Source organism: Alligator sinensis, unplaced genomic scaffold (genome assembly GCF_000455745.1).
Source record: "Alligator sinensis unplaced genomic scaffold, ASM45574v1 scaffold486_1, whole genome shotgun sequence".
NCBI lineage: Eukaryota > Metazoa > Chordata > Crocodylia > Alligatoridae > Alligator > Alligator sinensis.
Window position 1 is genome coordinate 1,000,435 of NW_005842053.1, and position 15,327 is coordinate 1,015,761.

General features: G+C 40.5%; 1 protein-coding gene across 8 annotated transcripts in view; it reads left to right on the forward strand.

The window, feature by feature from the left end:
* The window catches only part of USP25 (ubiquitin specific peptidase 25), a 134,730-nt gene that overhangs the window by 115,080 nt on the left and 4,323 nt on the right, over nt 1-15,327 (forward strand). For 3 of the 8 annotated variants that reach the window (XM_025203333.1, XM_025203332.1, XM_025203331.1), the window contains 3 exons: nt 1,742-1,920; nt 4,127-4,205; nt 7,671-7,750. In XM_025203333.1, coding sequence (XP_025059118.1) covers nt 1,742-1,920; nt 4,127-4,205; nt 7,671-7,750 — 338 coding nt within the window. Of the gene's footprint in view, nt 1-1,741; nt 1,921-4,126; nt 4,206-7,670; nt 7,751-8,375; nt 8,481-11,081; nt 11,265-12,146; nt 12,277-14,293; nt 14,389-15,327 lie in introns of those variants that run through there. The other 5 variants (XR_003093901.1, XR_003093902.1, XM_025203334.1 and 2 more) reach the window with 5 other exon arrangements.

The window sequence follows — 15,327 nt, forward strand, 5'->3', positions numbered from 1 at the left end:
TATATGGACATAATTGTCAAGTAAAACTTTAGCTTAAGTATACAAGTTGAGTTAAATGTCTTGACTTGTTGAAGCTCATATCTCCAAACTTGATATTACTGTTTAGCATAGTCTTTTGTACATGTTCTTATTTAACCTATGCTATAATAAAATATTTGACATATTTGCATTGCATAGTGTTTCAAAAATAAGAGTGCATATAATGGAATAATCTCTGTGTGTGCGCATGTGTGTATATGCAGATATAATGTTTTATGGTTTTGTAGCTTGAAAGTTGTCCTTTTGAAATGCATTTGAAATAAGTCCTCTTTCTTCAAAATTGAAGTCCTTAGGGTGTGATTGCCTTGTCATGGAGAATCTAGGACTATGCTTCAGGATTTCTGTATAAAGCTTCCCACAAGAAACTTAAATAGTCTTTCAGTGATGAGTTGTTTTGTCCTAATCTTCTCATAGGTATACGGTTTAAAGAAAAACTGTTTATTTTGATCAATATAGAGGGATCTTAAAATTTAGATAATTATCTGTTGTTATACTACTGTAAAAAATAAACTTGTATATGGAAGCCATTTTTTTTTTTTACTGTAGGTAGTCAGTCATCTGAAAAGTGTGTATGTATGTATCAAGTACTTTCTTTCAGGCTCAGGTAGAATTTATTGGAGTAGTTATTCCTGGTAAGTATACCTAATAAAGATGCATCAAAAGGACTCTTGCAGTCTTCCTTTTATGTCAACAGTAGGGCACTTACCAGCACTGCTAAGTCAGCTAAGTGAATTCACCCCCCTCCCCCTTCCTCCTGTAGGCTTCTAGCTAGCATAGTTGTGCAGACCTAACTTGCTAAGTATAGATCAGGTTCCAGATTATCCAAATTGCTGTGTAGTGGACCTTTGGTTTATCCTGATGGTAGATCCATTCATTTGTAAGATCATGTAAATCTTGCCAGTAACATTATGATATGGCCAAGGAAAAGAACAGAAATGAATCCACACACAGGTTCCTCTAGGTTGCTTGCAGACTGTGGGTACTTTCCTGTTTTCTCATGTCGTTCAGAACCCACATGTTTTAGTGCTGTGAAGTGGAGAGTGTGTTTGAAGGGGAGATGATTGAATTCCTAATAGCCAGAAGTAATAAATCTTGATGCAGTCCAATAGACCTGGAGCTGAGGAACCTGTCCAAGTGCTTGGCTATGAAGGAATTTAAAAGATCTATGTTCAAGATGTACATAAGCGTATAATTGTTGAGGTTTGCTGGGCAGAGGGAGAGAGAAAAACAACTCCTGGGTTTTTTAAACATATAATGACTTACACAGTACAAGTGCAGTGTGAAATATTGTCCTTACTCCATACAGCAGGCATATTGGACTATCTGCCTGCTATATGAAGTAGATGGTAAAACCATGGCTAGGATTAGCAGTGAAACAGACAAGAACATGAATTTCCTGCCTGGTTTTAGCAGAGAAATAAACGAGAGAGCAGAATCTGCCCAAAATAGCTGCTGCACTTAACAGGGTATTTGTGCCTTTGTGGATGACAAATGGCTGATGCTGTTCCCCTGATTTGAACAGCACCCTGCATTAACCATGGCAGTTTTAAATGGTTGGGACTATATTTAAGTAGGTCAGGGGAGGGGGATTATTAGGAATCTTTTTGTAGCAAGAAGCAATCTGATATAAAGTATACTATTCATAAATATTGGAAGGTTAATTAGACAAAGAAAACTGATACATTTATTTTAAATTATTTAGGCAATTAAATTGGAATATGCCCGGCTACTAAAAATGGCACAGGAAGATACACCACGTGAACATGATTACCGTTTGAATCATGCAATAGTCTACTTTATCCAGAACCAAGCGCCAAAGAAAATAATTGAGAGATCATTACTGGAACAGTTTGCAGATCACAATTTGAGCTTTGATGACAGGTAATTGGAATGTGTTCCATGAATGCTCTTAAATGTTTCGTTTAAAGTTCAAAGGAAGATACTGCTTAATGTACAATGTATGCAATACAGGCATGCACACCCTGAGTATAATTTATCTAACTTGCACATCAGTTAATTTTTACACCTGTAAATATAGCAACACACTATAAAAATTACTAATGAAGATTAGTTGTTTTTTCCAAATGTGTTTGGAATCTGTTGCAGTAGATTCTACAGATATTGCATCTCTTGCTGGAAGACAACATATTTGATTTTACTTCATATTCTGAACCAGTTGAAACCTCTACTGTGCAAGGCCTTGTGCAGTCTCCTGCAAAATATCAATGACTAGTGGCTGTTTCTTTAGTTCCTTTCTCTGTTTCTGGTATGGCAGTCATATATTGTACCTATGCATTTGTGATCAAAATGTAAGGTGTATAGGCAAATCACACAATAAACTATAGGTACATATTATATAAACAAATGTAAGATACATACATCCCTGTGTCTGAAATAATTTGGTTAGTGACTATAATTCCACACCAGAATTTTTTGCATACAACACACCCCAGAATAAGATACATTTGTTTTTGAAAGGGAGAATGAAGAAAAAAGGATCTTCCTTGTAGTAAGTAACTGCATAGAAACAGCTAGGGAGAGAGCCTGGACATTGCTCTGCCCCCTGTGGATTATGTGCAGACTTTACTTTCATGTTAACTCACCTAGGATGAAGTAGCAGAAACTTCTGTCACTGTATTTCTTTGCTTGTAGTGCACAGTCCCAATTTTTAATTGCTGTTTTTTGAAAAAGGTGGCATGTTGTATGCAGCAATTGCCTGTTAATATGGATTCTTGGACCTTCCTCTGAAACAAATTAGGCTAGTCACTTTGGCTAGGGACAGACATTCAGAAAGCCTGAGCCTGAATTGATTCAGTCTTTGCAGGTTAGTCTTATCTGCAAAACTTAAACCAATTTGAAGGTGGATAGACATTCCCTTTTCATTCTAGAAATGCAGGTGCATGCTTGCAGTGGCTCAGGCTAGAAGGTGGGGGGGGAGGGAGAGTAGAGCAGCCCTCCCTTCACTCCACAGGGCTGAACTGAGGGGGCGCAGCCAGGCCCAGCAGGATATTCTGATTATTCCTCCCCCCCACCTCCCTGAGCTGCCCAGCAGGGAATGTTTATCACCTCTAACTCAGTGTTTATCAACCCATTAAGAAAACAAAGCCTCTCTCTAAGCTCTTTTTAAACAGCTTTTCCAAGGAAGGACATTAAGCTACCCGTTGATTAGCTCAAAAAAACCTGTCTACCATTGTTGTCTCCCACAGCATGGACCGTAGCCAGCATGTGGTCTGTTAGCTAATGCTGAGGTGTATGCATAAACCAGAGGGGCAGGGGGGATAATCCCTGCTTAGCAGGGAAAAGCCAGGCAGAGGCTCTGTGCCTGCAAGTCTCTGCTGGAGCTGCAGCCAGGTAGCAGAGGGGAGGGGGCAGCCCTGCTGTGGAGCAGAGAGCCCCGCCCAGCCAAGAGAGCATGCTGGGATGCTGGGAGAGTCTGATTAAATTTAAACCAGCAAGGGGTCTGGGACAGACATTGCATAAACCTGTTTGACCCAAATCGGTTAAGTCTGATACTACATTCAGCCAAGTTTATCTCAAACCAGTTTTAGCCATTTTCAAATTGGTTTAGGCATTCTGTTACAAGTTTTAAACTGGTTTCTGATTACTTAAACTGGTTTATGTGTAATATCTATCCCTATCCATTAAGACATAGGGCACTTGGTTAGATGGAAACTTGCTTGTGTGCATGGCAATTTGTGTTGTATTCTGGTTTCCAGTTTTACCTGTTTAATACAGTGAGAGAGGCTATACAACTGCAGCTTGATCTAAGTACCAACTAGAATTTAAACCATCTGCTTTTTAACTTAAAAAAATAACAGGACAGTCTGGCAGAAGAAGAAAGTTAAAGCATGCCAATTAATTTACATATTTTAACATAATTATGAGTCCCCCCTGCACACATGGCTTGAACCTGAAGAAGAGAGAGCAAATTTACAATTTGTGCTTGTACTTTGTGTCTACAGTTGTGATGCTTTGATGGTACTTACATGTGTGCTGTGGGCTAGTCTCTTTGGCAGTTTACAATATTTCTTGTGTTTTCTCTTGTTAACGATGTTTTTCTGACAGTTTGTCTTTCTTTGTTTTCAAGGTGCCGTAACATAATGAAAGTGGCTCAAGCTAAACTTGAAATGATAAAACCTGATGAAATAAACATGGAAGAGTATGAGGTTAGCGTTTTCTTCATTGCATATTCAATTGTACCATAAATTTTACCCAACAACTAAATGAAAGTCGTTGCATCTTAACCAGATTTCTTGTGCTCAGATCATTAGAGAATTACATATTTGTTCAAATATAAGATGAGGCTTTTTCCCCCCCAGTCAGCGTGCAGAAAAATGTTCCTTGTCTTACCTTCTCATACAAAGAAACCTCATTAAATACATTGTTTATAATTAAGCTACTGCCAAAAACACCCATGTGCTTAGTAATGGAAACCAACTATGAAATTGATTAAATGCAGCCAATACTGAGCATGACTATCAAACACATGGCCCATAATGGGTAAGCATATTGATGGGAACCTACTGTGTGGATAGGTTAGTGAAACTCATCTGAATAAGATATATAGTAATGTCCATTGTGCTCAATCCCCTTTTAGCATCAGCTCTTTTTCAAGTCATGGTGAACCACTACACTAAATATATTTCAACTTCTTCTTTACTCCCCCAGCTGAGCTGTACCTTCCTTTCTCATTTCAAATTATTCCCCTTTCTTCCCCAGGCTTAAATGCCTGGCAAACACCACCAAATGGGGTTCCAAACAGTTCACCCAGAATCACTCTGTTGCCTCCTCTCTCAGCCTGTCACAGATTAGTGTGGCTTCGCCTTCCATGAGATGGAGCTGGACCAGGTTGCCCTGCACCTCATCTGCATATGTATGTTTGGCGGATCTCAAGACTTCAGTTCCAGTCATGATTGGAGGGCTAATTAGCACATGGATCCTTTGTGGTGGGGGGAGGGAGTGGTATGTTGACAACCCAGATTTATTTTCCCTGCTGTGATAATGGGAAGGGGACAAATTCAAGGCAAGCGTCCAATAGTTAGATTCTATTTCTGGGAAATTGTATCAAATTTATAAATTTTCCATATATAGAATGTAATTATTGGGGGGGGGGGGTCATCTTGTAAATATGGTAATATCATTTGTTGAAAGAGTTTATTCATGGAATCGCTGTCTAAATGCAAACATTCCAGTGCTGCAGTTTATTCTATCTGGAATCCTAACTCAAAATTGATTTGGGCCATAAATAAAATTAACCCATTGCTCTTGGCCTACTCCTTAATGCTTGCTGACATCACTGACCATCCCCTTAATTTACCACAGGAAATGATTGGCTTTCTCTTCTCTGAAATGGGCAAGGATTAAAGTAGCTTGCATGATTCTAGTGAATAGTATGCAGTTTCAGAGCTAAACATTGCACAGGTATTAGCTACTATTTGCCTGTCATCAGCAGGGATCCTGGTTTTCTGTTTAAAAATCATAATTTCTCTTATAAGTTTACAAATTCTCTAATTAAAAACCCCCAAATCCTCACTTTTCTGTGGTTAAAATGAAATGCCACTATATACATGGGTATCAGTTGAACACAATATTTTATTTATATATTTACAATTTTAAAGCAATTCAGAAGCCTACCGGTGCCTCAATCACTGTAATAAAATTAATTCTAAATACCTTTAAATTTTGGCATCTGATTTTGGGTTTTTTATGATGGAAAATCAGAGCTCCCCCTTCCCCCTTTGCTCAACAGGGTGTGGATCCAGCTGCGGCTGCCTTCCCCACACCCCGTGCTGCTTTGGGGGAATGTTGAGCAGCCCTGATATGCTAATGCCCTACCCGTGCTATTGTCCCTCACTTCCAAGCCACAACCCCCTGGCCCTGCTGGTTCCCCTCACTCCCCACCCACAGCCCCTTGGACCTGCTGATGGCCGTCAGTGGTGCCCACTGATCTCCCCCATCCCTGCCAGAGGGGGCCCCCAGCTACCAGAGCTACGGGGCCAGGGAACCGCGTTTGTAGCTCCCTGCTCCCCCCAGCAGTCCCTGAGCTTCAGCTGCCACCTGCAGAAAGTGGTGGCTGCTGCAGCAGAGCAGAGTGGAGCCCAGCTACCCCTTCCTGCTTTAATCTTTGTGTGTAGTTCGTTACGAATAGGCATGTCATACTTCTGGCATGGGGCATGCGGAGCCTGTCTGGCATATGGGCTGGAACCAGCGCCATGCACTGACTTTGAGGCTTGTCTGTATTGGGCCAACCAGAGCCAGCTCACAGGGCTGTCTTGGGGGGGTGGTACTCTGTGCAGTATTTACTGCCCCCTGTGCTGTCAGTAGAGCTTGCAGCATTAGATCCAGCCTGTGCATTGTCTGCACTACATGCCAACCCTGCTCTGGGTTTTATGCTGCCTCTGGGCTGTAGGTAGGGCTGGTAGCATGGGGCGCATGCTTCATTTGGGACCCTGCCTGTACACTGGCTTCTAATTCTGACCTCCCTGAAACCAGCATGCATGCAACGCACACCCCATGCTGGAACCCTGGGTTGCGAGCAGTGCTCATGGTGCTGTGCAGCCTGTGTTGCCTAAAGTCCAAGCCCCAGAATGAGCCTGAGGCACAGGGGCCAGCACAGGGAATGCCCTGCATGCAGCATCCCACCTTCCCAGCCCTGCCCACTGGCCCAAGCACAGCTGCCTCTGACCTGCACACTAGCCTAGAGACCCTTTTCTGGCCCACTTCTGATTTAGAACATAATTAATCCCTTCCAGGCGACCTATGCAAGTCTCCATACCCCACTTAAACCTTATCTTTTATCATTGTGGGGCAAAATTCTCTCCCTGGAGAGACAAAGAGTAAGTAATCATCTCGGCAAATCAAAAAAAAAAAAATTAAAAAAAAAGCAATCTGCTGTGTGCATATTTGCCATCCTGAAGGCCTAAAGTACATTCTGTCTTGAAGCACAGATTTCCCTCCTGTGCTTCAGTCTCTTTTAGGGAGAGTAAGGACTGGAGGATTTGCACAATAGCAGATATTTTGCCTAGTCTACTAGTCATTTAGAAGTAGAACATTTTGTGTCATTAAATGCAAATAAAGTAACTAAGGTATAAAGACCATACAACATGATTAAATATTTTATTTCGCTATCTAGGTGATACTTCCTTTATCTGTGACATAACACGAGGTATTCATCATTTCAGATTTACAGATTTTTAAGATTTTTTCCCCCATTCGCAGATTGAAATTAAAGCTTAATGTTTCGACTGTCATAATTTTTCAGATATGTATTATGTTCATGTAAATGCTTTGGAGTGATACACAGGTGAAAAAAAATAGGTTGCATTTTCATTTGCTTTTCACAGGAAGCAAGAGCTTTTATAATCTTGATTAGGATTTCCATTAGTGTGCTTTTATTGTTCCTTTCAATTGGCAGTTCATTCCAAAAAAAGAATTTTTTGATTATCAAAACTGTAATTATTTTCCAGTCTTATAGCAGATGTTTTCAGAAGTTGGGTATGCTACTGAAAGAATTTAATATAATTATTTATTAGGTCCATTATAAGTGTGTGATGCTATATACAGATTATGATGTTTCATATAAATTAGCATATCATGCAGTGAATGTTCTAAATATATTTTCTCATGCGCAGAGGTGGCATCAAGAATATAAAAAGTTCAGAGAAACAACCATGTATCTTCTGGTAGGATTGGAGCTTTTTCAAAAAAAGAGGTAAGAAGTAAACCTTATAGAATTCAGACTTATGGATTCTTATTAAAATAGAATCCGTTAAGCAGGGCATTTTAGGTGGGGAAAATATATCAGTGATATATAGCAAAATGGAGATTCAAACAAAATGAATGGAAGTACAACCACGAAATAAAATTAACACTTTGAATCCCAAAGCTATTTAGTAGCCATGCAGGTTCCAGAGCCCTATTTAATGCTCTCCAAATGTACAAATGTACCTGACACACAGGTTGCAGCCTTAGCTTCAGTTTCTGAAATTTCTATGCAAACAGCTAACAGCAACCCAATGCTAACAGCTACCCAGTTTCCAGGCAGCAAATGCATCAGTAATTGTAGCAAGATTGTCCTAAAAGAGAAAAAAGTGACATTTGTCTTGTCAGGCATGGGGTGGGATGCACAGGGTTTGGGAGTAAAGGTGGAGTGATCTTGGCCACATCCATTTTCTGTGCAGTCAGGACCTAACAAGTTAATGTAGGCATTGGGTAATTAATTTATCATCTTCAGCCAGAGAAGACATAGATATTTAGAGTTGTGTTATCAGTGTATTGAATGCATTGCAGTCAGTGTTTCTTTACTACCTCTCAACCTGCCTTACATGTTTGTGAAGAAGAGATGGGGTAGCATTACAGAACCCTGTAGTACCCTTGAGGAGAGAGCCTTCAGGAAAGAGAAACCATTACCCTAAATTACCTGTTCCTCACATATGATCAAGGTGGGCACTTCAGAGAGCTAATAAATCAGTTGAATATTATGTTGTTCTGATTGTTTCAGAACTGAACCATTATATTTGTATGCCTCTGCATATTCACTGGGTCCCTGATCTTGCAAACATGGAAAAAAAAGGTTGAGGTTACATGGCTCCCTCTACACGTGTAGGTAAAGGCATGATGGGATCTAATGCTCGATTCACATCTTGCCTCCTGCTATGCCACATGTGCATTAGATCCCATTCCACCTTATTGCTGATGCAGGTTAGGAGCCCAAAGCACCCCATTTGAGGGGCTTCCAGCTGCAGGGGTGCCCTACACACCCCCATGGTGGTAGGATTGCAGTCCTTCTGCCTCAGGGCTGTGTGAAATTCCCAGGACAGGAGGATTGCTCATGGGGCAGAGGGAGGAATTGCTTTTCAGCTATCCTCTGGCCCTAGAGATTTGCCAAGAGAAAAGCTACAGGATCCTAGCACCCACAGCTGTGGGACTTCAGCTCCTAGCAGCTGTAGGGTGCTGCCACGGCCCAGAGTCTGAAGCTGCTATGGCTGAGTGTCCTGAGCAGTTGTGAAACTCACAGCCCTGGCTGGGCAAGGTACACCTCTGCAGCTGGAAGCACTGTTAGCTAATGGGGAGCCTAGCTCCTGGGGAGACCCTCGTACACATGCAATTTAAAGCTCAGTAGCAGCCAGCTATAAAGTTAATGCATGTTTTGCGGCCTAACTTTATAGCTGGTTGGAGCTTTTTTATGGCACAGTTACTTTGCTTGTGCAGCTGGTCTCAAGGAAATTGTGTAATTAACCAGTTAATTTTGCAATACTTGTAACGTTTAGAGGGGCCTATAAGTCACAGTATGGTCCTGTGGGTAGGGTAACTAGCTGTAAAGTCTCGAAACATTGGCCATCTTGCTAGCTCTGCTGCTTACCCCTCTGTGACACCTTGGGCAAATAACTGTACCTTCTGAGTCCCCTCTGGTTTGTAAATTTAAAATGCAGAATTCACAGGGACACTAATCTCGGTTGGGTCTCTGGACACTTATTTGTACTCCATAATAAAGGTTAATGTGGTCTAATTTGCCACTTTTAAGTATTTATTAATTTTAAACAACTAACATGGTTTTTCAGAAGGCTGACATTTTTTAATTAGGGGTGGGGGCAACTTTTGTGGCCTTTCTTCCAAACTTTTAAATATATTAAAGATGTTCTGAACACCAGTCTAATATATAGGACTATCTTTTGCCCTTTGTCTTCTGTGTTTAAAATATGTAGAAGAGCAAACTTCTGATTGCTGAATGCATTTGGTTATTGAGACACTAGGTTGTCAAGTTATATTTTGTATGAGCAAAGCAATCACTTAATATGCTTTTTCCCTTCATCTGTTCCATGTGGAGAAACCCCACTGCTCTACATGTCACCAGTTCTTTTCATATGGTCTCCAAATAATTTACATTCAGTTATGTACTAAACATGACCCCATTATTCCCTTAAAAATCTCCAGAAAACAAGCCACTACAAATCAGTAGTTGACAAAAAATGAAGAAAGTGTTACCATCCAATGATTAATTTAATGTTAAAGGAGGTATGGTATTCTATCTCGTAACATTTCCTGAATGATCTCCTGCACCTAACATTTGACTAACATTTAAGCACTAGTTACCCACATATCAAAAGTTTACATGCATTAACAGGATGGGCTTTTATTGTTTCCACTGAATAATCCAAAGGAGGGTGGGTGGGTGTGTGTGTGTGTGTGTGTGTGTGTGTGTGTGTGTGTGTGTGTGTAAGAGTATCCTGTAGAGGGCAGTTCTGCTTTCTGAAAGCAGTGTTAATTTGAAGAGCTGTTCAGGTAAAAAAAATAAAATAATAGTCCTTCCATACTTAATTTCTTATTCAAGGAAATAGTTCGTGTTTCATAAAACTGCAGTTGTTTACTTCCATATAAATAAGAAGGTGCTTTCATCAGTAGGATTTTGTCAACATTTTTGGCTTTATTTTGAAGTTGGCTTTCTAATTGTAATATTAGTAACAGATAGCAACTGAGGAGCAATGAGCAAAACATACCCAGTAGCATAACTAGGGTGGGGAGAGATAGGCACCAGCCCTAAGTGACAACTTATGGGGGGCACCAGTATGTTCCCTTTCCCCCAGGAGTCTTTATCATGACAGGGTAGAGGAGCCAGATGGGCATGACCCCACACCCAGTAGTATATCTGGGGGCATGGCATAATGTCCCCTGTCCTCTTTCCCCCCCTCCGAAGCTTTGCCATAGGAAGCACAGCCCTCCACCTGGGGAGAGAGGGAAGAGTAAAAAGGACACTAGGAGTGCCCCCTTCTTGGAACTTGTGCTCCTGCCTGTTCTCCAGTGGCAGCCACTCAAGCCCATGCCACTGCAAAAGCAGCTGAGGCAGTAGCTGCTGCCTTTTTCCCTGGCATGGCAGTGTGTGCTCCTGCTGTAGTGAGGAGAGCCAGACGGGTAAGACTCCTCTCCTCTTCCCCTCCCTTTCTCCCCCTCGTCTCTTCTTCCTGGTGCTGAAAGAACTGGTTACACCTCTGAATATTCCAGTCTTGAGCTGAGTAGACCATGATTTTTAACTTGTCTTGCTTAAGACCTAGGCATATACTGTGTGACAAAATGTCTGGTCACTGAGTTCGGATGTAACAGCGTTTGAGAGCCCTAGTTTGAAGCTTTTGGGCTTGATGTGTTTGGAGAAAAAGAAAATAGGAAGTATTTAACACTCAAAGAATCAGACTGTGTGATTTGAGCCAGGAATCAGTTGCCTACTTCTTAAGGTATGATCTGTTTCATGGTGCCAGGTATAATCATCCCACTTATCCAAAAAGAAAAAAATGAAGCCTTAAGTATTAACTCACAGAGTAATTGTATCACATGAATGTCAACTCTGCCCCTGAACATGAAGCTCTTTTCCCACTATTCTTTAGTGCCATGAATTGTTTCCAAGTTTTATTCTGTCTTTTTTGTCAGTGATCTTTACACATTCTTATTAATGGACCGAAGGTATCCCATTCACTGTAGCTTTGGAAATTTCTGTACTGGTGCCTATGCAGGCTGTAGAGTTATCCCCTGATAGGGCCAAATGTCTTTCTTGGGGGACTGTCTAACAGAGAGGTTCACATGTAGTCTCTAAGAAGTCCAAAAGGCTATGTTATGCTATATAAGATTGAGCTCTAAATTCATTATTAGCCTTAGCTGCAGTAAAAAGAAAAAAAAACACAGAAGAAAGAAAAGGATCCAAGATTTCTGCCCCGGAACAGTGATATCAAGAAAAATGAACATTTTAATTAACTCTCACTTCAACTGAGATTACCCTTTCAGTCCTATCAAATCATCATGGTGTGTTACTGACTCAGTTGTGGAGACATCATTGCTTTTATTTTGGAGCTCATCCACTAATATAATAAAGTGGCTGAAAATGTTTTTCCTAATTCTCGTCTGCGCCAATCATTCTCCAAGGATCCCTGGAAACATCTTAAGTTTATTCTCTAATTTGATCTGTGGGTACTTGTTCTTTTTAAAGGATGGTCTCTTTTGCCTACATAAACCCGTTTAGTTTCCTGAAAATGAGACCCCTTCAACATTGTGTGCTTGAAGCAGCTCATTTTGGAAGAATCCAGATTCAGTATGTTGAATATAGGTTTTGTTCTGTCCCTTAGCCCCACAGATGTTTCCAGCAGGCTGCCTTGGACTTGAGTCCCACAGTTACAAGAGTGAGGGAGAGGCTACATTCTGAAACGTAGAGCTGTTCCATAATACATGAAATCTTTTCTGTATCTGTGTAAGGTCAGTTGGTTCAAGTTCTTACTATAGAACTAGATTAGCATGCTGCCTGAACAACCAGGACAGTGTACAGTCTCACTTTGGGTAAGGGTATACTACCTTCAACCATCTAAGAGATGCTGCCAATAAAACAACCCGCTTCTGCTCTGTGCACTCCAAAAGTTGAAAAACAGTAAACGTATGTAAGCACTGTTGGAACGGCACACACCACTGAACACATCTGAGGCTGTGAACCCAAGAGCACTGCTGAGTCCACACTGGTCTTGTGCAAACAGCAGCTACATTATATTTCTTTTGGCTTTTGGTGCACGTTGTGGGAATGAGATGGTGGGCACATTCTCAACATAATTGGCCTCTCTGGACAGCCACAGCCAGTGGCAGATCATTTCTACAGATGGTGGGATTACCCAGCAAAAGTTCTGATGAACATAACGATAGAAGAACAAACACTCTGCCTTACCGGAAGGGAGGGGACAGGAACTACCGCAGATATGTTTCTTTTGAACAAGGGCAAGAACTCTTGCGTATCTTTCTTTCAGGCCCTTGCATGCCAGTAATTATCCAGAAAAGCCTTCGAGACAGAGCATAGGTCATAGTAATTGCTCTAGCTCCAGTTAAACAGCACAAAGTTCCTGGCAGTATTTACAGAACCCCTGTATTATTTGCTGTATTTGCAGGGTTTTGTATCCTATGAGAGTTTCCTCTAATACTTACAGACAGTTTCTCAATATTTGGCAGTTGGACTGTAAACTCTGACTGCAGGAGATAAGTCATGTTTCCCTTGTAAATATCTATTGGAAATTTAGGAGATCCCCAAATTTTTTAAAATTATGTATAAAAATAAAAGATACTTCTCTTTTATGGGGTGTGAACATTGATCTCTGTAACCACGTGTTTCTCATCTCCACAATTTGGGTTATGTGCTGCACAGTTTGAGTTATGTGCTGCATTTAGAATCCTTTGAACTGTTTCTCATTAAAATAAGTTAATTGACTAAGCCTGTCATGATCAGATGGATCTTTGGTTTCCATTTTTGATTTGGTTGATCAGGCTGTACTTGCAAACTAAGGAATCTTCTCCATCTGGTGTTGGAATCTAGTGCTACAGAAACAGCCGAAGTATTTGTTAAAATTTAGAAGCGGTTCAATTACATCTCAAGCAAGGTGTCACTAAAAAAGCTATCTAAACAGGAAATGAGCTACTTTCTTTAATAACTGCTTTAGAGGTTTTTCATATTGAGACCTGACGAATTCCTTGCATTTGAAAATGTCTACTTTTATTCCAGCCATGTAGTTGGTCTACTAAAAGATATCACCCACAAAAATCCTTGCCTCTTACAGCTTTCCAGAAAGACTGTACGGTTTTCTGACCTCCACGAAGCAGCATTAGAGTTTCACTTTAAACAGTCCTTTGTTTCTTTTACCCTTTCCAAAACTCAGTAGTAGTAAGGTACTTAACAAAAGCAGGAGTCCTATTGCCTTTAGTGGCTCTATTCATATTACTAAAAATTAAGCTTATACTTAGTAGTTTCCTAGACTATGCACTTTACTCATTAAGTTGTCACTTAACTGGAGTCCGATCTTTTAGCACTACTTTTGTGGTACATAGGGATCCTGAGTGGGGGGAACACCATCTCATCTCATTATAAATCAAAACAAAAATGTATCGATACATGTTATGTCTTTAGCTAAAGTCTCACTTCCTTGGAGTTTAAAGCCAGGTTCCTTCAGGGCTGAGGTACTGTGTGTGTTAGTTGTTTGTTGACATGTATGGAGCTGCTCCATGACATGACTGTTTGGATGCCAGCGTGTTGGTCAAATGTCCAATTTGAAAGAGTAACAGGCCAGTCATTATAACTGAGAGTTCTGCTCACCTACTGAACTTGTATTTCTTGCCAATTTCTCATGAGTTTGAATATGCCAAAGCTACATGTGAAGAGAGAGGATACTTACTAGGAGCTGCCATTCCTTGAGATAGTTGACACTGTATGCATGCTCATATTTGCCTTTCTTTTTCCCCTCAGTTCTCTGCATGTGTCCTTGGAGTTTAAAGATTCAGGAGGGAGAATAAAGAATACTGACTGCACTTCCATTATGTTATGTAACTTCAGGCAATAAGGTGTAGTGCCAGAAAAGGGCACAAAGTTGTACAAAATGAGTGGCTTTCCAGTAGGTTGTAAAACTGCTGCTTTGAGAGAGGTCTTATGTCATCAATGAGGGAGTTGCCTCTGCTTATTCACTAAGAAATGCCAGTACTAAAAGTAACTTTTTCCAAATTTGCTTCCTATTCCATATGGAACTGCTTTGATCAGTCTGCAAGTTGCTCTATTATGGAAAGCATTGGTATATTTTGTGTGTGATTTTACAAAAACTATATATTATTTCCATGTGCATATAATAATGAAATTACAGAAAATAGCCAAAGGGGACCCAACATCTGACTGCAACTAGCAGCATATGCTAGTAAGAGGTAGTGATGCTTTCCTGCTCATAAAGTAGGGCTACTACTATCTCATTTAGTTGAGGCTTTCACCCTAAACTGTTCTCTCATTAGATAAATACAGTTTTTCATTCAACTAAAGTTTAAAGGTACCTTGAAAAAGTATAATCTCTTTCAGTTCTTCTAAATCAGGTTATAACAAGATTTTCTAATGTGTTTGCTGGAAGTCAGAGATGTAACACTGGCCAATGCAGTTAGATAACTATTATCAAACAGTTTTTATTGTGGGGTTCCTTATTATACATTTTCCAATATTGAGTGAGTGTGTCTATGCTGTAGTTGCATTTTACCCGAAATTCAATGTTGGAATTAAACTGACACTACAGATACCTGTTCTGTGGGGAGTGGGGCATAGGGGAGGGGCAGTGGTAGGCCTATCAATAATACATTTGTGAATTGTTCCACCAGTCTAAATTTTAGTGATAATGTGGGAAGACTGAAGACAAAAAGATGGTATATGCAGTGTTTCCTTCTGGGAAACTGCACTTGAGAAATGAAATGTTTTCTACCCAGTATACAAAAGTGTAAATGGATCCTATGTGCTACTGATGTGTAGGG